A 23,390-nucleotide genomic window follows, 5' to 3' on the forward strand; every position below is an offset into this window, starting at 1 on the left:
GCTCCAGAGCAAATCAGTGCTATACAGGAAGGCCTGCTGACCAATCAGTTCTCTAGGAAACAGTTTAATTTTTCTTTTTATGCTAGGCTAAATATTATGAGCATATATTTTGTTGTTCAAGTTTAATATGAAAATGTTTGTTTTTTCTTTAGGTTTGTTACGTTTGTTTGTTTCTTAAGTTAAAGAGACTGGTCATGTACCCAACCTTTGCTATTTGTGTGCAGGTGAATTTTTATTAACTGTTGGGAACAGAAGCTGTAGTTGAGATACAGTCTTTTGAACACTATTTGAGCGCTTTTCTATGGCATGAATGGATTTTTTGTTTCGTTCCTTCATGAAGTTAATTAAGAACAATGTTTGGAACATTTTTGAGTTTGTTAAATAAATGAATCGGATTTTTGAAGTGACAGGTACAAGTTCTTGTAAGTAAGTACGAACAACCACTTATTCAGTGCTCAAGGCTTTTAGAATCAGAATCAGAATCAGCTTTATGGCCAGGTATATGTACACATACGAGGAATTTGACTCTGGACAATGCTCACGATGTGCTTACTTATACAATAATAATCAAACACAGGCTACAGTATAGAGAACACATATATAAATATACACACAAAAATAGACAGATTGAGACAATAGTGCAACAGTGCAATGAACAGAGGATGCAGGAGCAAAATTATTATTACCATTATTGTAATTATTATGTACTGTACATGTCGGAGGTGGATGTGATACACAGGTGCACATACACATACAAGTATATATGTACACAATGTAATGAGTGCAAAGAATGCTGGAATAAATGAGTATTATGTGTGGTAGAAAAGCCAACACACAGTTGAAAGAATAAAGCTTAAATGCTCATACATAATAACAATGCATCTAAGCAACACATTCATTTAATGTAATACACAAATGAAATTATAGTCAGATCTACTTGTTCCCTAATGATTGGGCAGTGATATTATAAGCCTATTATCTTGCGCATTCACACAAACAGTGATTTTTTTGCCAGCTGTCCTTCTTGCATTTGGCAGCTGCAGCTGTGCTGATTTTAGCCTGGATTATGTATTATATATTATAGTTTGCTCTTTGTGTGTAAAATATGCCGCTCTGCTGCCAGTAAACTTGCATGCATGCACTTGCATGTTTGGGATTTGTCATATGCTGCAAACACCACACCTAATGTGAATGTGCTTATGGCTAGATTGGGAAACCCTGGGTTGACTTACCGAGCTGATAACCAGTGACTCTCTCTGTATGATATCCTGTAGAGCCTGATCAATACTGGATTTTTAAAGCAGATATTCATAGTTCCCTGGCGATGTGTCCCCCCTCTGACGTTTTCAATTGCCAAGAGAAGGTGAACATTTTGGGGTTTTAATGACATGTCTTCACAGCTGTTGGTGTGGTTGATTTGGCTTTGCGATAAAATTTGGTTCAGACATTCTTGTTCCTCTCAAGGTAAGGGAAGTTTTAACTTAATGTTATCTGGATAAGGGAAAATGCATGTTAATGCAAGGTGTAAATGTGTTTTTTGTCTTACAATAAGGATCTCTAGAATTTGTTTTTTTGAACATTGTTACCGACATCTGTATGGATAATTTAACAATTGAAAAATCAACTTTTCAGTGCAGCCTTATGCAGTGGTCGTTCTAATTCTGCACAAACACCTATCTTTGGCATATCTGCATTGCAGTCTTGTGTTATTTATCTGCCAACATGCAGCTATTTCTGCAGTAAGCTAATATCCACCAAATCTACTCAGGAAGTTGGCCCAAAGTGACCAGTTTCATGCCTTAAGTTTGCAGTTTTAACCCAAATGCTTTTTGATAGTGTTAGGGATTATTTTCAGCGGCAGTGATGAGTGAATGCTAAAATAGAGTTATTTTTGTCACAAAGTGGGCCAAACCCCATGTGGTGGTTAGGTACACGGCTTGTAAGGACTTATGGTAGATTTCACCAGTTTTTCCTCTCTCTCTGTCTTTTTCTCTTTCTTATCTGTCTTTACTTACCTGACATTCTATTTTCTTTAACCCTTTATTCCGATTGTTTCTTTCTCTCTTCTCTCACTCTATATCCTTCGACCGGCTGTTTCCGTTATCTGTTAATATTCTCACGTCCCACTGCAGCGATGTTAACTTTTCCTGTAAACACACACAGCAGCCGTGCATGTGTGTAAACTAGAGATGCACTGATCGATTGGCTGGTGACCAGAATCAGTCGGTTTTCAGCTTGATCGTCCATAAGCAGTGACTGGGGCTGTCATATATCCGATCCTGTGCACACCGGTCCACCAAAAGCAGGCGAACACCCTTTAACAGTAAACTATCTTTGTGGTCGCCTTAAACATGTGTACTGTACCATGATCCCAAACTCACAGCTGACTAGTAAGGGTACCAGTGCAAATGGATCAGTGTACTCACTCGCTCTTGACTGACTCCCTGGGGATCAGAGATGGTTGTGGAGTACACAACATCTACCCAGGTAGTCTACAACTTGTTGTTCCTCCCTGTCTCTCACCTTCATTGCTACCTCAACAGCCCGGTATGATTATAAATTCAGATCCAGATTTGTTGACATTCCCTGATAAAGATGTGCAAAAAGCTGTACAATTTAAAAAACAAAACAAAAAAACACCATACCGGTAATGACCAAAAGGTTGTTTATTCAATTAATGTATGGAGCTGTTCCATCTTATTTCATTGAATACTAACTAACTATTCAGTTTATATGTTAAGTATCCAAATATTGATGATGAATATTCCATAAACCTTTTTGTTATATTAAAGATCAGAGAGGAGTAATAGACCTGTGTATGGGCAATAAAATCAAGGGGAGTTTGAACTACAGTTGACATTTTTGAATGTGCACTGGTGCTCACGCACCTACCACGTGAACGTGCATGCTTAACGGACAGCAGCACCAAACAGTTTGAACATACTGTAGGTGGAGAAAGGTCTGGATCAGGGTACATGTAGGCCTGCCCACAGATGGCAACAATTTTTCCAAACTGTACTTGTTTTCATTAATTGAATTAATCATCATTCATCATCGTAATGATGTCATGGCACACACACTACCTCTCTGCACCTCACTGAGAGTCCGGCTATATTTGGTGACCTATTTTAGCACTTTGCAGAGGAACAGAGAGAGAAAGAAACTAACTGATATTACATTAGAAGATGTGGACATTGTGGATATTTTATAACCACAGACCAGGTAAAGCAACAGTGAACACATCCGTTATTGCTGATGTCAGTCAGTACCATGTTGATTTTGATAGGGTTTGTCAGTAACAACACACATGCCTCACCAGCTGTCATGAAAACGCATGAATCGCAGGTGAAAAAAATCAATATGTGAGTTGTGTTTTTTGGGCAACTTTATGAAACATACTGCTGATGATTAAAATCAACAGAGTAGACACGAACAGAGAGAGACAGCAGTGTTGGTGTGTGGTGTGTGTCTGAACGGAAAAGCAAGGTGAGCAGATTAAAGTAGTTTATGAGTAAAAGCTGAAATAAAGTGGATTAATTATGTAGAATTAAAATGGTGAGATAAGAAGTGACCTGCTAGAAATAGGAAAATGGCCGAAACCGAATATAATGAAATTTTTATTTTTTATTTTTATAAAATTAAACACCGAACAAGTACATTCACATTATTTCCATTTATTAAATTAAATAGTCAACATGTGCTTTTTACTCAGTGTTTCCCATAGGTTTGGAGAGACTGTGGTGGGTGGGTCTGATGCCTGAGAGGGTCCGGTAAAGTAAGTGTCCGTTTACTTTCAATGGACACATGTAATATGTTTTATACTTTCTGTGAATATAATCCAATTAATCTTATTTCCATACTGTATAAACACCTTATTTTGAAAACCGGACATTGTCATGTATATCATCGCGCTAAATTCATCAAGTCCGACCCAATTTAATAAGTAATGTTGTATGTGTTTCTCGTATCGCGTGACAAGAAGACTTCACAGCCTATCTTCAGGTAGGACTCTCATACTGCAACACTTGTCTTTGTAAAGAGAGAAACTGACAGGATAAAGTCTCTAACCTGCCTGTCAGCTCGCTCTGGTCCGTTTCAGTGAATTTACCGTAAAGACTTAAATACGTGTGCACTCCAAATTTAGGTGCGGCTAGTTTTATCGCCTTCTCAGAAACGAGTGACAGAAACACTCAAAGCGGGTCAGACTGTTTGTTGCCTGTCCTAAGAAGTCAGCCACAGATGGAGTGGATGTGCTAGGAGACAATTCAGCAGAACAGTGTCTGCAAACAGTGATTTTTACATCTTTAAAATGCTTCCACACTGCCGACATGTCAACGTAATTGTTCGGTAAAGTTTCTTTGGTCTGTTGACTTATTAGGCCGAACACCGAAAGTGTTTATTTAGTGCCGAACATTCAGTTCAAATAAAATATACAAATATACCCCCTGTCCCTGCCACAGTTACACTGTCATTTTGTGGGAAACACTGAGCTGTAGGCCTATTATATTGTAGTTCATTTTCAGTTGAATTTTATTTGTACAAAAAGCTCTGTTCAATAGCCTGACCTAGAGCACTGTTTTTATTTTGAGATGTGTTTGAGTGAGAGAATTTCCTGTAACCTGTTGCAGTTTTTGGAGAAAATGTAAAAACTGCAAGATCTCTGAGGTCAGGTGCCAGTGAGCCGTTTGAGGTGTGCATCAGTATTGATGTTCCACCCCTTAATATAGAAGAAGCGTGTAGACTCGGCCTCTGTTTCTGTTGCATCACTGCTTTCTTATCTTTTTTATCCCATCTGTCCATCTGTTCGTTTGTCAAACCAGCTGTCTCTTTCCGTTTCTATGTGTTTTACTCCTGCCCCTGCCCGAGCGCTCCAGGTAGAGTAATTCATGCCAGTAATATCTGGTGAGCATGTAGGTAACCCAGCAACACTGGCATTTAGAAGGACTTGCAGATTAGTGAGGCTTATGGCTACCTGCTGTCTCTGCCTCTCTGTGCCTCTTATTGCAGGTGCATTGCTATTTGCAGCTCAAATCACTCATCTGAAAATCCGTCATCATCTAATTAATTTCAGTGGAAGGTGGAGTTACAGAGTACATATATAAAATGTTTGTGTAGAGGATTAATGCATTGGCCTCTCCCTCCCTATAAATAAATACAATTTAATCCAGGCACATTGGCTCCTGCGGGGCTTAAGTAAAGCAGTAAAGCACTCACATCAATGATATTTCTTGATTAAGCAAAGTGTGTTTTGTTCCTCTGTTCCCTGCGCCACCAGTCCATGGAGACAGTAGAATGTGTGAGTGGCGACTGATAGTGACGGTGGTCTCCTCCCTGTTAATAGGACAGAGAGAGACAAAGAGCTGTTGTGTCTGCATGGGAACCAGGAGCAGGGATGGGAGGAGGAAAAAGAGGTGGGAGACATGTTAAGACAAGGAAGTAGCTGAGAGTACAATGAAGCAGCTAAGCATTACTTATCTTTATGAGTAATCTTTTTATTTTTTTAAAAACACATCACAGTTTTTTGAGCCCAAGGTAACTCCTTTAAACATGTGTTCCTATGTGTAGTATCAGTAGTATATGTGGCATCTTTATTGTATGTGCCTGCTCTGGGAGGTGAACATATAAGTACAGTGTTTATTAAATATTTGTGATTCTTTGTTTGTTTTTGTTTTTTAATTTGGGAGCTAACAGTCAATGTGTTGTTACCGTCATTGCAGTTTCCATTAGCCCTTTCCACAGCAGACATTTTGACTTGTCGTAGTACAAAAAGCACAAGTGTTACTAATAATAAAATATCTATAATATAATATCTGTTTTATTTAAATGTCCCAGTAAGCCAGCACGAACAGTGGAATCAGCTATCATTAATTGTATTATTTAAACCTGAGCTTTTTCTACTTTGACATGTTTCAGTGTCGTCTGTGAAAAAGGTGTTTAATATTTTGCACTGTCCTCGTCAAATGTTATTTTACAAATGATGCTGTGCATGATTTATTGATTTATTCATATTGCCATATATCTTATTTAAACAAGAAGTCTCTTGAGATACATTATCTTCTGTTAGGTAGGTGAGATTCGACCTGAGTCTCCTAAATGGTGGAACGGTGGAATTGACAAAATTTGGAATGGTGCTCATTAAAACATTTCACGTCAGTGAGAAAGAAGACGAAACTGAGAATTGTGGAGGTGTTGATATGACAAAAAGGTATGCAAATTTGTTTGTTTGTCAAACTGTATCATGATATAATTTTATAATAGATATTGTAATTTTCTGTGTCTGTTTGCAGCACGACATTACAAAACCACCAAATACAGAACAGACTGTTGTGTTTTTATGTGTGTTTCTGTGTGGCAGCCCGCTGGCAGCCTGAGTGGGCCCCTCTTTGGTTTTAGCAATAATGGGGCCCTGGCAGGCAGTGGATGAGATTACTGGTGCCCATCTTTACTGGCACCCTGAGGCATATCTTAGGTCAGGATGAGGACAGAGACAAACACACACATACAGTTGCGCACAAATACACACACACACACACAAAAAGCTGTCTGCTACTTTCCACAATGGTTTCCCATATACAATGTGGAGACTGGAGATAATAAGTGAGCTGATTGAGCCATCTAGTGGTCAGTTGTTGTCACTACATTTAGAAAGGCTACTGCACTATAAGTACAGTGAGTAACATGATATCTGTGTTGAGTGTTAAAACAAATAAAAAGTAAAAGTAATGAATCATAAATTTTTTTCAATAATAATTTTTGTTTACCCACAATATTTCTGGAATTACAGGTGTATACCAGACAGAAAAGTCAGGGAAGTTGTGGAATATGAAATGAAAATTGTATTATGCAATATGTTTGATCAGTTTATTGTAGTATGATACGATCAGCAATGGTTTGACGTTTGATGTAGTAAAAAAAAAAGTAAAAGTTTTTATTATGTTTTTATGAACAACATGAACAACTGTGAAGAGAAGTTAAAATACGCTTAGATCCTGTACATTCCTGGAAAGTCATGTAAAAATCAGTGAACTCTTTTTTTTCTGTTTACAATTGAGTTGTAGTGTGAGCTAAACACAAAGGGTGAAGCATTGTGAGCCTTCAGGCAGGAAAATAAACTTGAGTTTCAGGTCTATCCAGGTGAGTTGGTACACCTGTGGGGCGGGTGTCTTCCTGTTCGGGAGGATTTAGTTTGCGTGCACTGTAATAGTGCAATGGGAGTACAGCTGCTTGCATGTGTGCAACTGTGTTTCTGTTGCAGGAAGGAAGTGTCCTGGTAAGTCCCTGCACAGCCTTTGTGCACCTTTTCCTTGTTGTTGTCATGATCTGCGTCAGTATATCTTCGACTTTTGTTAGATCAGATCTTATTTTATTGTCTTACGTAAGTAGATGTTCTACTCACTCCTAATTGTGCAGTAACATTTCATTATAATTGGTGCGTTTTTGTGGTCACATGAATATTGTAAGGACAAAGTGACTTTGACCTGCAGTCCGTTTTTGTTTATTGCTTTAAATTTCAACATCTCTAGTTCAAATATTGTACATAACCCTGTTATTGTAGGCTAATCTCAAGTGAAAGTGCACAGCTAACCTGCAGGTGTGCAGTTGTAAAGCCTTCGAGCTAGTTTGACACATCCACCAGACATTCATTGTAGTATTCTGCAATAAGTATAGCGACTCAAAGAATGTCACCTTTGATTTTCTTGGAGTGCCCTGACTCATATTCTTCCATATCAGTTGCCCTGAAACATCTTTTCCATTTCTCTTGTAAATTAGATGGACCTCTCTTAAATTAAGTTTTTATTTATTTTTTTTTTCAAGTGCAGTGAAATGCTTCAGCCAGTTGTGTGTTAAGGTGGTTGAAAGGGGAGAATGACTTCATGCCTCTGGAAAGACAGGTTGACCTAAACACAGATTTATATCTGTGTGTGTGTGTGTGTGTGTGTGTGTGTGTGTGTGCTAACAACACACATGTACAGACACACAAGCAGATGTATTTTATGTGGAAAGACTGGACGCTTATGAGCAACATGTGGCAGAGTGCTGATTCTGAGCTGTCAAAAAATCCCACCTGAGACCGAGAGAAGAGCGCTCACTTTTCCCATTTCTCTGTTAACCTCTCACATCGCATGAAGCCATTCTTGTTGACTTTTCTTCGTCATGGGTTAATAGTGTTCATTGATATTCCACATTTGCTCCCCTAATCTGTTTCCATATGTGTCCTAGTTGCATGCATATACTTCTTCCTCTTGCTCGTCGTTATTGCTGCCCCTCCATAGCAGTCAGTCATTCCAGGAACATCAGCTGTGCCAGGTACCGCTGAGTCTTAATTTAAGCAGCCCCAATCCCTCGTAAAGCTAACGACGATTAACGAGAAGTCGTATGGCACACGCCTGAAAACACAACCATGTCCCGCCAGCGTCACACGCCTCATGCTTAATAGGAATCGACGCGGTGACATTTTGGCAGCGCTGCGCCGAGGCAGGAGAAAGACATTATTCTACAATGTGTTTTTCCACAGAAGAAACAGAAAAGGCAAGGGGCTGCCTTTGCAGCGCTGGCATCAGGAGGATTTTCTTCCTTTTTCTTGAAACGGTATTTCAATTTCTAAATGTCATGTGGATGAACATTCCCCTCGACCATGGTTTAATACACTGCAATTATGCACAGCCCATTGAAATGTAGTTCCACTGTGCGTCTGTGTGTAAATGAGTATTCGCCTTTACCACAGCTGGATACACTGCAATTATACTCTTATGATTGTGTCATGTATGGTTGTGTGCATGTGGCTGTAACTCTATCTACTTCTGTCTGTCTGACTTTGCATTTTGTGGTTCCTGCAAGCCAATGTGATGTAGAGTAGCTGAAATACAAATTGATTTTACATCCAATCTGTCTTCGCAGCTTCCCTATACCATTACACCCAAGCTGAAGCTCACCGGGTGGGGCTTGAAGTAAAAGAACATAGTTTTCCATAAAAGACTATAAAAACTGTAGTGCACCTCTCTTCTTCTGTCTCTCACTCCTCTCTCTTTCTAAACGGCATCCCGGCACACATATTTTGACGCCTCTTTTGTGAACTTGACTATTATGTGCTTTCTGCTACCACTCCTTTAAATGAGCATATAAGAACATGCAAAAACAAGATAGTGTGCCCTTTAAAAATATGTTGCCAGTTTGGAACTATATCATTTAGGCAGAATTCTTGTAAGAAGTCTTTTTACATTAGAAAATTTAGGTTTCATTTTTTACACAAAAAAAACAGTATCGTTTCGGTATCACTATCTTCAAAATCTCCAATGATTCCCTGACCTTACAAAGTGTGATTTCTTACAGAAGGGAACAAGAAGTAGCTTCTCGCAGCAGGTCAAGATTAGAAAGACCTGTTAAGCACATTGAACAATAAAGCCTGACCGCCTTCATTTTACCAAAAGACTGAGATATGTGCAGAACAAACTCCTCACAATGTGGCGACAGTACAGAATCTGTAACTTGAGCAGGTGTCCCACGGGCTGCCAAATAGATCTTCAGTAATCTTACCAAGGACCAGTGTAGATAAACTCATCAGTTGGAGTGGATCAGCAGCTGCTGAAGCTGGTGGATAGCTTTGAAGCTAAATGGTCCTTTGAGCTGTAACCAGAGCAGGTGTGACAGGGGTGGCTTTGGTCCGTCATGCACTGAAGAGGATCTGTGTCATGCATGGTGGCCTAGTAAAAACCCTGGCCAGTAGCTGGCCTTCCTGCCACTTGATGTGGGATAATCAGAAAAACCCAACACCCCAGTAGCACCCCTGGGAAGTTTCAGGGGTGCTGAATGGCAGAGTTGACCGTGTCCTGTTGTAGTACTTCCTGTCCAGGTCCAGATGGAGGCAGCATGAATGCAGAACCATTTGACCGAGTGAACCCTGAGAAAGCTTCGGAGCATGACAAGTTTGTCTCCTCGTTTCTTTTCCTGCTGTTTGTTGATAGGTCTTTAGAAATGACAGGTCTTGCGGTGTTTTTTACTGTCAGTCATTCTCGAGACTCTGTTATTCCCGTCACTAACTTCATCAACATCCAGCTGGGACTCAGACGGCTCCACCCGTGCTCACTGCCAGCTGGACAGACAGGCTTGTTTTTGAAAAGAGAAGAAGAATAACAGTGTTCTACACTTCTGTTTCCATCCTTCTACCTATCCATCCATCACCTGACCTGAGCTATTTTCTCTTTAAATATGGATTCGACTTCAGGTTTCACACTCGGAACAAGACTGACTGGACACAGACAGTGTCTCCTGACATCCATACAGGTGTTTGTTAGAGAGACTGGCTTCAGGTTGGGTCTGAGCTGGGTTTTCAGGCTGAATACTCCCCGCAATAGTGAAAGTTCCCACTAGATGGTGGCAGAACTATTTGAAGATGTCAGGCTTCAAAACAGGGGCAGAGCAATGAATCTCATTGGAATTAAGCGTATCCCATCCCTTGTCCACATGGCAACTTGTCCCTTTACACTCCCCCCATGATCTGATATTGTGTGAGCTGAAGCATTCTGACAGTGGGGAATGTTTCTTTAAGTCTGTCTATTATGGTCCTTTTGAGCCTTGTAAAAAAGTCCCAGGTGTTCCCGGCTCTGCGACATGCTTCCTGGCCCTCAGAAAGCTCTTCAAATGGAAAGATGGATCCTTCCTCAGATTGGGGAATATGTGGTCATTCCCCCTTGGATGCAACAAAAGGCGGACGACTGATATTACAGCGCGGGATACGAGTATTCATGTCCCTTGTCTTTCCTTGAGTCTGTCATTCCAATCACAAAGTCTTATGACAAAACCGGGCTGTAGCCCTCTCTGTGAAACACTGAACTGATTTACCATGGGTCAGTTCTCTTGGCATGAGCTCAGTGGCTGTTAGGTTAGGTCCCCTGTTCAAAGCGGCCTGCTGGAGAGATTTTGTGGTCACAGCTCGAGGCGCCGCTGCCCTTCTCTGCTGGTCTTCTTTAACTATTTTATTGAAGTATGTGAAGGGTTGAACAGCACTGAACTCTGATTTCACCAGGTTTTTTTGTATTTATGCTCATGCAAACGACTGACAAACCTGGCCTACAAATTGGTGCTGGCGTGACATAGTAGCAGGGTTTTAAATTTGTCTCCCAGATCTTCTCTCGTTGGAAAATCGATCCTTTCTTAAGTGCTGTTTGATGAATGCACCATATTTTGTGCGTCTCAATCCAGAAGAAAAATCTTCTTTTTCTGATATGCTCTCAGTGTCTTGCTTACCTGCTCACTCAGGCATCTTCTGGACTGTATTGTCTAGATGCTTTTTCCACAAGGCTCCACCTGGGGTCTTCTAGGCCCTGAGGTGAGTTCATATCACAGTATGTCAGGCGTGGTAGCATTTTGCTATATGGGTTGCTGTCTTGGCAGGTGTGAGCCTTGACCTCTGCGTGTGTATGTACACACATGTGGGGCAAAATGCCAGGAAATAGTCACTCCTGTGTAGCTGTCACTGCGGGGGCTTTACAGAAAACACATTTGCAATGAATTTCCGGTCCACTTTTTTTGGCCCGCTGACATGGACATGAAGTCACAGCATTTCAAACTTCAAGTGTGTGTGGCCAACACCACCTAATCATTGACGGGGGTCCCAATGAGCTGGAATGGCGCAGGTGTCTCGTCTGTCCCTGTCTCCAGCCAAGTTGTTCTAAGTCAGCTGTAGCACACTGTGACTCAGTGTCCACCCAGAGCCAGTTTTTACATCAACATGGGAGAGACATAATATAACTTATCTTACTGCTAGTGTTTATTTTCCAATGCTCTACACTTTAGGTAAGTTTGACTGGGCCACAGCACATGACAGCTGACATATAATGGATCAGTAGGTTCCCACTGTAAATAAGTACATTAACTCAAGTACTGTACTTAAGTACACATTTGAAGTGCTTGTACTGAGTATTTTCTTTTCATGCCACTTTCTGCTTCTACTCCAGTACCTCAGAGTATCTCAGAGAGAGATATTGTACTTCATTACATTTATCTTTATTTCCACGCACAAAACATATAAAGTTTTTAAAATATGATGTCTTGTTAATTAAACTACCAATTTACATTACTTTACATTACATACTACCTATTGACATTAATTGGCAACTATTTTGATTATTTAAGTCATTTTTCATGTAGAAACATTTCATGGTTCCAGCTTCACAAATGGGAAGTTTTGCTTTTCCTTCCTTTAAATAATTTTTAATTATGTTGATGTTGGGACTGTTGGTTGGACAAAAATATACATTGTGAAGGTGTCACTCTGGGTTCTGCACTGTGATATCATTTCTTCCTATTTTCAAAATTTCTACAAAACAAAAAAATCAATGGAGAAAATAATCAGCAGATGAATCCATAATGAATGATTAGTTGCTGTTCGATAAAAAATAGCTCAAAATGAGTTCCACCTCAATCAACTGCAACAGTAAAATCCTGCTTTTACATTAATACATGAGTAATAATAGTCTAATAAATAACAGTATGGCATTACAGGGGATATTTTTCTTTCTGCATTCAGTACTTTTGCTTTGACTTCTTTAAGTACATTTTCCTGATTATACTTAACATACTATTACTTAAGTAAGTACTATTACCTGCAAGTATTTTTACAGCGTGGTCCACCACCGATTGAGATGGGCTATGACTGAGTACAGGCCTGGGAAGGGTGAATGTGCCTTAAGTCTCTTGGGAAAAGTCCAAGTCTTTCAAAGCAAACTGTAAGTTGAGATGCAAGTCTTTCAGGTGTCTGAAAGGTGAGATTAAATCAACACTGCATTTGGCTTTCAAAGCCATTTTCATTGTTCCTAGTAAGTTCAATTTTTAAATATTAAAGCCATGTGCCTGTGCATAGTCTGCCTTATTATTTTTGCTTGTTCTGGGGATTTACCAAACTTGAGACTTGAATGAAAGTTTCAAGTAAGGTCATGTCAATGGGGTCAAATCTATAGCAAGTAACCTCTCGTCCAGTCAAGTTTAAAATGGGTATCAAGTGCTCATCTTTCTGTCTAACTCAAAGTCTCAAGTCTACAGCTCAGCTCTTTACTTAGGCTACATCTGTCAGGCTGTCATGTCCAAATGAAGACGTATTAGCCGTTTTTCTCCCGTGGTGGTTGACACAGTGGTTTATTCTTGCTACTGTATATGTGTCCGCACATGGTCATCCACTGCAGGGTGAGATTTCAATGAGCCACAGGCATTTTATTTGTGTTCTACATCTCCTTTCTTCCTGTTCCGACTCTCTCTGGCTTTCCAGTTGAGTGCCATTATTTACGAAGCGATACTGTTCCACACCTGTTTGATTTTTCACAGGTCTGTTGCATTCACTTGCTTACTTACCCTTGGCGGATAAAGTTCCCCTAGTTTCCGCTGGATGCTGAATAAAGTGTGTAGTGTGTGTGTGTGTGTGTGTGCGCCAGATGAGGTGATGTTGGCTCCTGTACAAAGCAGGATGTTCAGCAGTTTAGGAAAAAAGTGTTGGGTTGTAAACACCCAGAGTCAATTATGAATATACTGTCAACACACACACACTCTCAGTGAGTCATTCACTGTCAATTGTTGGCTCACTTACACAAATATGCATAATTGCTAGTATGGTAGATATTCATATCCATGGTTATGGGGAGATACAAGATCCCATAACACGAACTCAAACGCAACGCAGTAGCTGACACACATGTGCATGTGGCCATTCTGCCATTTGACAAGTAGGCTCTAAAATCTTGTTCTCTTGCAGGGCTCTATGACATAAAGCCTGTCCTCAGATTCAGCTGGTCCCTGGGGAGAGCTGCCGAGGAACTTACAACTCTGACGCCCCGCTGCCATTTTCCACAGCCTGTGGGTAACCAGGAAGCAGCCGGCAGGAGCCATGCCTGCCCTGGCCACCGGAGCCGGCCACGAGCCAGGTACAGACCCGTGTCCAGGAACACAATCTGAAACACAAAACACAAAAAAAGTAAAATACACTTATAAAATGTGGTTCTTCCAGCAAAACTTCCAGTCAGTGCACCAACAGAAGAACATTAATTTAAGTGTCATCCCAGCCTTAAAATGGATCTTACTTTAAATGTCAGTATAGCTTGGTCTGTGTTTGGAAAATAAACCAGTCAGTTTTCATTTAATTCTGTGCCCCACCAAATGAAAAACACAACATTACAAATATTCCCACCATGCAAATTTACAGTTTAACAACATAGAGCAAAAAATAATGTAAATGACAATTTGTACTAGACTATATCTATACACTATGTATTGTAATTTTCTCTGCTCTTTTGTAAGGTTTGTGTGTGTGTGTGTGTGTGTGTGTGTGTGATGTCAGATAGAGGAACACGTGAAGCTTGTCAACACCAAGACAGCTGCCAGAAATCACCACCTCTCCCCTCAGGAACACTATCCTCTTCTCAGTCTGGCTTAATGGCCGACTACATCATCACACACACACACACACACACACACACACACACACACACACACACACACACACACACACACACACAGACAGAGAGAGAGAGGACTCAAAGCAAGCGCAGGATAGCAAAAGGACAAAAGCAAGACCGACATTTATGTCCTGCTCTGATGGATAAAGAGTGTGTGCGTTTCTGCATCCAGACTTTTAACCGAGGTACCGTAGCCCCCGTCGTCCTGGAAATTTGTGCAGACAAAGTAGAAAGCCAGACCGTCAATTACGATTAGAGTCATTTTGGGCAATTACCGGCAAGGGCTCAGGTTTCCAAATAAAACACGTAAAGACTCCTCCGGCCCATCTCCTTTGCTTCCCCCTTGATGGTCCTGTGAAGTTGTGTGTGTGTGCAGGTGAAACATGATGAACGTTATAGATGAACGGATAGGTCACTGATCTCCAGGCCTGGTGAAGTCACAAATGCTTGTGGCTGGCCTGGCATAGGGACTTCCCTGCATTGTTCCATTGTTTACACAGCATACTGGCGGTATCATAATAATGCTGTTGATTTAAGAGATGTTATTACTAAGTTATACTGCTATTTAATCCTGTTTTAAATCTTATTTGTTATTACTGCTGGATTGATTTACTGTAATATTGTGATCTACTTTAAACGGTGTCTTATCCTGGTTTTAAGGGCTGCGTTACAGTTAAGTGACACAATTTTCTGAACCTTTTAGAGTATTCTAGTTGAGTGAAATGAATATTAACTCTATACATCTATACTTGATGCCAATATACATATTATAAGCCACAATTTCCCAGATTCTTGTGTCCTCTTGTGAAAGCACCAATAAGCATTTGTTTTTTCCCTGTTCTATTCATTGTAATGAATGACATATAAACAAACGGAAAAAATGCTGCTCTGCTCCAGTATGTCACAGTACACGTTGGCATTCATGGTTCCCTCAATGAACTGTAGCTCCTCAGTGCCGGCAGCACTCCCACCACCATGTTTGACTGTAGGCAAGACACACTTGTCTTTGTACTCCTCACCTGGTTGCCGCCACACCCTTGACACCATCTGAACCAAATAAGTTTATCTTGGTCTCATCAGACCACAGGACATGGTTCCAGTAATCCATGTCCTTAGTCTGCTTGTCTTCAGCAAACTGTTTGTGATCTTTCTTGTGCATCATCGTGTGCAGCGTATGGTCTAGCACAGACAGGCTGACCCCTCACCCCATTCAGTGTCTGGTGCAATGCTGGCAACACTCGTACATCTATTTCCTAAAGACAACCTCGTGATATGACGCTGAGCACATGCATTCAGCTTCTTTGGTCGACATGGCGAGGCCTGTTCTGAGTGGAACCTGTCCTGTTGAACCACTGTATGGTCTTGGCCACCGTGCTGCAGGTCAGTTTCGGGGTCTTGGCAATCCTCTTATAGCTTAGGTCATCTTTATGCCCAATTTGGACATTTTCACTTAGGGATGTACTCACTTTCGTTACCAGCAGTTAGAGACATTAATGGCTGTGTGATGTGTTATTTTGAGGGGACAGCAAATTTACACTATTATACAAGCTGTAGACTCACTACTTTACATTGTAGCAAAGTGTCATTTCTTCAGTGTTGTCACATGAAAAGATATAGTCAAATATATACAATAATCTGAGGGGTGTACTCACTTTTGAGAGATACTATACATAAACAATGACGCATAATTATGGTGGGGGATTAAACGCCATGTTTACTTGATTATCTGTACTGGGGATAACAGGGTTTACCTAACCAGTAAGGGAAACCAGATTCCAAAAATGATCTTCGGTACAGACTCAAAATAGGAAACAAAACTAAAACCGAAAAAAGACTACAGCATGTGGCTGAGGGGAGGATGTCAAAATGTTGGTCATCTTTGATTTAAATGCAAATTTGTGATGTCTAAAGGCAATTCCTGACTTGATCCCAAACCCCTCCAGGACCATAATTAATAACACTCATCCATTCTCTCTGCTATTCTCAACATACCAAAAATATTTAAAAGTTCAAGTAACCAATGATCTATTGGAAAAACCCAGGCTTATGAATCATTCCCCTGAAAACCCAAAATGGCTAAGCCACAACAACAAAAAGTGAGAGATTTATAGTCACAATTACTAATATTGAGTTAATGACTTTAGGTCAGAAGGACCTGACGCCTGGACAATGCCACAACATGAAGTATGGATTATAGTACAGTTTTGGCTCCTGTAGTAACAATAGTAACCTCTCTCCTAATCCCAGATATATCACTTACCATATGTTTGACTCTTTATGTCAATAGTGATTCAGCCAATAGTCACTTTGTTACTCATGTATAGTATAGGTTTTATTGGGAAATAAATATATGCGTCTGTTGATTTTTAATATCAGTGCAATATTTTATTAATGGCTTGAAGTGGCTGACGCTACTTTTTCATTTTCTTTGAATTACTTTGTGAAGTCCTGCTCTTGAAAGGTGCTATATAATAAAGTTACTTACTTACATTTAAGTAAGTAACTTCACACAACGTCCACACATCAGGACCTCTACGTTGTTCTGGAGATTTGGCATATACACCTCAGCAGACAAGCATAAATCTACAGAGACAAACAATACCTCCTCCACGTGTGGTGGTTGCCAGTAATTACAGAGACATTACAGTATCCTGCCAGTACCTTAGCTTCTTTTCTTAAGCAGTCCTGCCATCTGCAGACCCCTCAACACCAGCCTCAACACACACACGCAGAAGATGAAGTACTGTACTCAGGCTTTTAACATAATGGGGAAAATATTATCATTAATATAACTATTCTTTAGTAGCAGCTCTCCTATTTCATCACCAGATTTGGGCAGGAGACTGTGTAAGTGTGTATGTGTAGATCTTAGTTAAATGTTCATTATCGGAGTGTTTGGAGAGCAAACACGTGCGCAGACAAATGGAGGGCAAATGTAAGATCATACCATCTCTCTTTCTTTCTCTCCCTCTGTCTCAGCCCAAATAAACAGCAGGTCTCTATGTGAATTAGAATCTAATAAATGAAACCAATAAGTGAGAAAATAAACTCGAAAAACAATAAAATGTTGGATAACTGGCCTTAAAATATGACCACGGGGAGTGCTGGATAGGCTGTCCTGGTGATTGGGTTACTGTGCACTCACTTTACTGTGTGACTTTAAGGTTTTTCATAAATGGTTTGGAAGCAGATTAATAACAGGGCTTTAGTTGACTATGCTGGCCCTGCTCTTAGTATTTGAAGCATTTTGTGTATCCAATCTGTACTCTCCATTCTTAAACATCCAGAAAAACCTGCCCTATGCTTAAGGACACATTTATGTGACATTTTGTTGGCTGCTTCTCTTGGGCTCTAATAGACAAACACACATTAATTCACATTCAAGCAAAAGGTGGCCAAGAAGAGACAGAAAACTAGCTTTTAATTTTGCAAACACTTCACAGGGCTGAGACACTCAGGCAATAAGTCAAAACTTAGGTTAACCTCAACACTATGTAAACCCCCCCAACAAAGATATGCGTCTGCTCTCCAGGTGTTTTCTCTCCTCCAGGTGGCTGCTGTTTGCTCACTTCTCCTCCTGTTCAGTCATGATGGAGTTTTGTTGTGGGCTCAGTTGGGGACCGATAACTGGTACGCCTCCGCTCGGTTTGGCTCGGCTTCTCTGAGTTTATTTCAGCTCCCACTCAGGGATCTTCAGACAGACAAACCCAGCCCACTCCTCTGTCTGCTACACACAATTTATCTCCCTGCTGAACTCCATCAGCTGCAAGGTCAAGTTTTGGGAAAAAAAAATTTCACACTGTGTGGGTGGGGGGGGGGTGTGTGTGTGTGTGTGTTTTGCTGCATTTATTTTGTAGCCTACCAAAAATCTGTACCTATCCCTACAGCATCACAGGATGTCCAATCAACCTCTATGCTAAAGAGACTCATGAACATGTACAGAGACACAATAACACTGATCTAGAAGTTTATCATTTTTGCCCTGTGGAAAACTGTGAAAATGAAATATACAGTCTGCCGCATACATTACCACATACGTATCCAAACATTTCTCTGTATGCAGTGATGTGTGGCACTGTGATGCTTGGAGTCAGTTCGGTAATAACTTGACCCATCACTTGATGAGGGTTGCACAATAATGGCAGCTTGATGTATGAGGAGCTTTCTCAATTGCTCCTAACGTCTCCACTCTCCTATTAGAAACCCCCAGACAAACTGTACAACATCTGGTTTATGCCATTTAGAGGTCAGTGAGCCTCCTGGAGTGAGAGTGGGTGTTTGGTCCTTGTAGCCCCATTTCCTCCCTGCTTCTGCAGTTATGTGATTGCAGTTTAGTGGTGGAATGGTGCATTTGTGAGGGAGAGGTAGAATGGGGTGATATTGGGGATATAGAGCTGGAGACATCTAAACGAACATCTGGACTAAAATCTCTCTTAGATAGTAGTGGCCGATACATTGTCTGTCACTTTTCAAATTAGAATGAATTAGAATACATTTCAGGTATCTATAACCAAGTCCAGTTGCTATTGATTTTAAACTACCTGGATGACTGAGAACCTTCATAGACATTGAGTGTAACCCCCCACCCGCTCACCCCACAGCGATGTCTGTCCGTTGGTGGTCAGAGAGAGTGTCTGTTCCTTCAGGATTGCCTACATACTTTCCATTGTGGTGTCATACGGCTTTACTATATGTCTTGAGATTGTGGTGTGACTTGTAATTTTATATCATGCCTCCAGTTCTGTGATTATCCTGAAAACCTTCTCCCGAGACAATGCCACTGGGCCACATATCCTTGCAGATAAATGTTGCTATCTTGTCAGTAATGGCCTTTTAACGAGCTTCTAGCATGGCTCATGAGGATGAGTGTGGCGAAAGGCTGTCAGATGAGGTTGTAAAGTAGCCAGTGAGTAGTCAGAATTGTTGTTGATGTAAAGTAAGGCAGCTGCTTTTTACAAAGTCAGCAAACAGCCTTATCTATGTTGGTCATTTTGCCATTGACGGTGACGGTGTAGAATCCAAAATACATCCAAAATAGTGTCCCGCATTTTCATTTATTGGCTTAGGTTACTGATTGATCAACAGGACATGAATAGGTCAAGCCCTCTGCTACATCACAAGGCACATTACTTCAAACAGTCTATTGCATATAGTCTATACATTTTTAATCCAAACAGGTCATTAAATATAAAATTTTGTCTCAGGGTTTGAAAAATCTGAATTTAGAATAAAAAGTGACTCCTCTAGTCTGCATACCAACATAATGGTAATTCCAGTAGGGCAGGACTGACAAATTGGGCTTGCAGATATATTAGCCAATGTTAGCTTATTGTAGATTTATCAACGATAAGTAACAAGAATTTGCAGTATAGAAAGAGATAGAAAGAGATATTTGAGGTCATTTACAAACAGTAATGCCATACCATAGTTTGACCCTCAGAACACTTACAAGTTTTCAGTACATATTTTGGTCACAGTTCATTAAAAAACAAGTTTAACAGATTCTTATCAACGTTTGTCATGTGTTTATGTAAAAGTAGTCATCCAATATATTTATTTGATTTTTAAAAATCCATTGGTTGTGCTATTACTTCTAGTCATAACTGGCTTTTTTTCCCAAAAGAAAGCCTACATTCATTTTATTGAACTAAACTCTCAAGAAAATACATGAATAGTGCATATGTAACAGTGGCCATTAGTGCTGTTGTTCCTTGTACTTGATTCAGTAAATGAGACACTCCTTGGTGTGGTTAATTAACTGGTTGTAGTTGGTTTTAACCACAGACTGTATATAGGTTTTACCTGACTGCCTTGGCTAATACTACTGCCCAACGATATGTGTTTTTGGTGGCCGATGCTGATGCCAATATTAAAGTGAAAAACAGACGATTTATGAGCCGATATTTAGATTTAGAGAATGATTTGGATAGCAGACGCCTTTACTGTATAAACTAAACTTAGAACAGGCCAATACTGAAAGCTGGTATGTATGTGAGCTATAAAACCTTTTCCTAAATGGATTATGTTATATAATAATAATAATAATAAAATAGATTACAGTCTCAAAAAGTGAACATGTAAACAATTGCACATCAATAAATATTTTTTGCTGGAATGTGCAACAACGAGGACTTGCAACTTTGAGATTTCATTTAACTAACGTTATAACTGTAACCACAGCCGTTACGGCTCTGACAGCATTTCACATCTACAACGTCACAAAAAGAGGAGCTACAGGAAGTCGTCTTATTTTGTTGCTCAGCTCACGTTTATTTACGTGTCCACTCTGGTTTAATAATCTCAGAAATGCAGAATAACTACAGACAGGCGGCTCCCAGATATATTTAGAATACACCAGAAACTATAGTTTAACGGCTCATTAGCGTTAGCAGTCCTCCACTGATTAGCTTTGTGGCTAATTTAGCAACGTTAGCTGCTGTAACGTTACGTGATTTTAGAGAATATTTAGAAGTGATGAACTAGAGACAAATGTGGACCGTTCACTAGAACAGCCACACTGTTTCAGAATAAATCTACAGTTACGCCTGTCAGCAGCTTTCAACACCCAGCTACCGTGACATTAACCTGCTGTGAGTGTCATGGATGTATTGCAACATCCATGACACTAGTGAAGGATCTGACTATTTCTTTTTTAATAGTCACATATCTGCCGTTATAAATGGCCGATGCCGATTAAATGCAATTAGCTCATATCGGCCGATAACATCGGCCCGCCCATAAATCGGTCGGGCTCTACCTAATAATAATAACAAGACTGCTGCTGAGTCTGCTGCATTACTGTCACTGCAGAGTGCCCCTTAAACAATACGCCCTAGACGAGCCCAAATCCTTGCACAGACACTCTTGAGCAGGCACTTCTAAAGATGATGCCCTTTTATTAACCTTATTAAAGTTAACAGTGTTATTCCAAGCTGTACCTGTGCGTTCTATCAAGGTTTACGGCCCCCTCACAGCATTTAAAGATAAGGGTGGTTCAACCATGCACATCTGCGGAGGAGGTGGGCGACAGCTCGCATGAAAGACTACATATGGAAATCTTTCGACGGGACAACGCTTTTACCAGATACGCTAATAACTTACTGGCTGCATGTTTGTGCAGGAGCGATGGATGAGCGATTCCAGCCATCTTATTCTCTCCAATCTTGAACACCCACTGTTAGAGAAGGTGATGGCTCTATAATGATATTGATTAATGAGATGCAGATATTCCTATGGTGAAGCACTTTGTGACCTCACTGCATTATTGCTTCCACATAGACATACCTCTGTGCAGGACAAATGAACGCATAGAAACACAAATCTCTGAATAATGTGACCGATATGATAAGAATATGGCCATGTTGTTTTTAGTAAATGTTTCCATCCTGATGTCAAGAATCCAGAGCATCTGGCCTTGGCCAGCTTCAACTTGTGGGAGACATTGGGGAGGGTTGAGGGAGGACTTTGCTTATGTCAGGGGGGTGGTGTTCCTCTGGGAGCTTCCAGCCATTTGTCGTGGTCCCTGGCTAGTAGCCAGCTCGATGCCGCAGTAATACAGTAACGAAACACAAGGATTTGTTGCCACTGGAAGAGCTCCCTGTTTCCAGTTACATCAGAAGTAAAATTTCCACATCATTTTAACAAAAAAATAAAAACAGTCAAAGGAAGCAGATGTAAAAGAAAGAAATCAAGTGAGTGCAACTGAGAGTGAGGAATCATGACTTTTATTTGTTTGAATATGAAGAATTCGTTTGCTTTTTTTTGCGTTTGCTTGAGGTAGGATGACATCCTCTACTGTTCCCTTCCAAAACACACAGGGTACTTAATCGGTCATTGGCGGGCAGGACATGCTCACTTGCATTAGAAAGAACCTGAAAACTGCTTTACAGACCATGTGCTGTGTTTGACAGCCATGCAATGGGATGTTGAGTAATAGCCCGCAACTTTGAGACTGAGACAGCGAAAGATTTAGAATGTAAATTTAAAGCACAAATTTCCATAAGTACTGCTATTAATGTATGATAAAAATGAAGCCTTTCATTTGGTATTGGCTTGTCTGCCTCTGATATCCCTCAACAACTTGCTAGAAATAAGTAGCTGGCCACGGCTTTGGACAGAACATGCAGGCCTGTTCCAGAAAGTCTGCTGCTGTTCCATTGCCACAATAAGCAGAGGTGGCAGGTCATTTGGATCTGGACGGCTTGTTGTGGCTTCTGTGTTTTGTCTACCGCGTTAGAGTGAATCTAAGTCTGCCAACTCGGACTAGGCCAAACAGCGGCCTTTCATCTCCATCTGGGGAAAGAGAAGTCCTGGACGGCCATTGCCAAACACAGCCTTCGCACAGACTTCAGGTCCTTTCATCTCGGCCTCCAACAAACACTACACTGGCACTCCCATATATTCTCCATCCTCCACATGTCATATATCTGTCTTTGTTTGTGATACTGTCTCTGTCATCATCTTTTTGTCTGCCCAGATATTCCTGACCATCTTTTCTCCATGTTGAATTTCACTCTCTCTCGTTCCTTCCTTACATTGTATATCATTTGTCAGTTAAGGAAGTGGGGTTGGAGGGAAGTTCAACTACTGTGACCTGGACAAGATACCAAGTTCCCTATTTACTTCACCAGTTACTTCACTCCAGCCCTTTTGCAGGTGCTTCCACTCAAGCCTCACTTGTCTCTAGTGTTATTGTTAAAGCTGTTGTAGCTGAAAACACCACTGGCTCTTCGGGTTGCTGACAGATCCTGCAGACTATATGCATTCAATTATGTTGATTAGACTTGTACTTTTGTCCTGAGCTCTGTTTTCAATGTGCTGACAGCCCTTTTGAAGTGTAAAGGTGTGACGAAACATGGAGCATTGGACGGATGATGCACTTACTACGTGATCTTCAAGGGCATGTTGAAAATAAGATGAAATAAAGTAAATCCTTCTTGAAAAGCTTGG

The 23,390-nt window shown here is 40.6% G+C and overlaps 1 protein-coding gene across 2 annotated transcripts in view; it reads left to right on the plus strand.

Annotated features, from left to right (window-relative positions):
* Window positions 1-23,390, plus strand: part of mpp7a (membrane protein, palmitoylated 7a (MAGUK p55 subfamily member 7)) — a 150,674-nt gene that overhangs the window by 23,337 nt on the left and 103,947 nt on the right. Inside the window, exons 1-2 of one of the 2 annotated variants that reach the window (XM_038723944.1) lie at window positions 7,164-7,270; window positions 13,742-13,910. In XM_038723944.1, coding sequence (XP_038579872.1) covers window positions 13,874-13,910 — 37 coding nt within the window. In that variant the 5' untranslated portion in view covers window positions 7,164-7,270; window positions 13,742-13,873. Of the gene's footprint in view, window positions 1-7,163; window positions 7,271-13,741; window positions 13,911-23,390 lie in introns of those variants that run through there. The other variant, XM_038723941.1, reaches the window with a different exon arrangement.

This window comes from Micropterus salmoides, unplaced genomic scaffold, assembly GCF_014851395.1.
Source record: "Micropterus salmoides isolate LMB-PRFRI ecotype aquatic unplaced genomic scaffold, ASM1485139v1 Ms_hic_scaffold_1, whole genome shotgun sequence".
In the NCBI taxonomy this organism is placed as follows: Eukaryota; Metazoa; Chordata; class Actinopteri; order Centrarchiformes; family Centrarchidae; genus Micropterus; species Micropterus salmoides.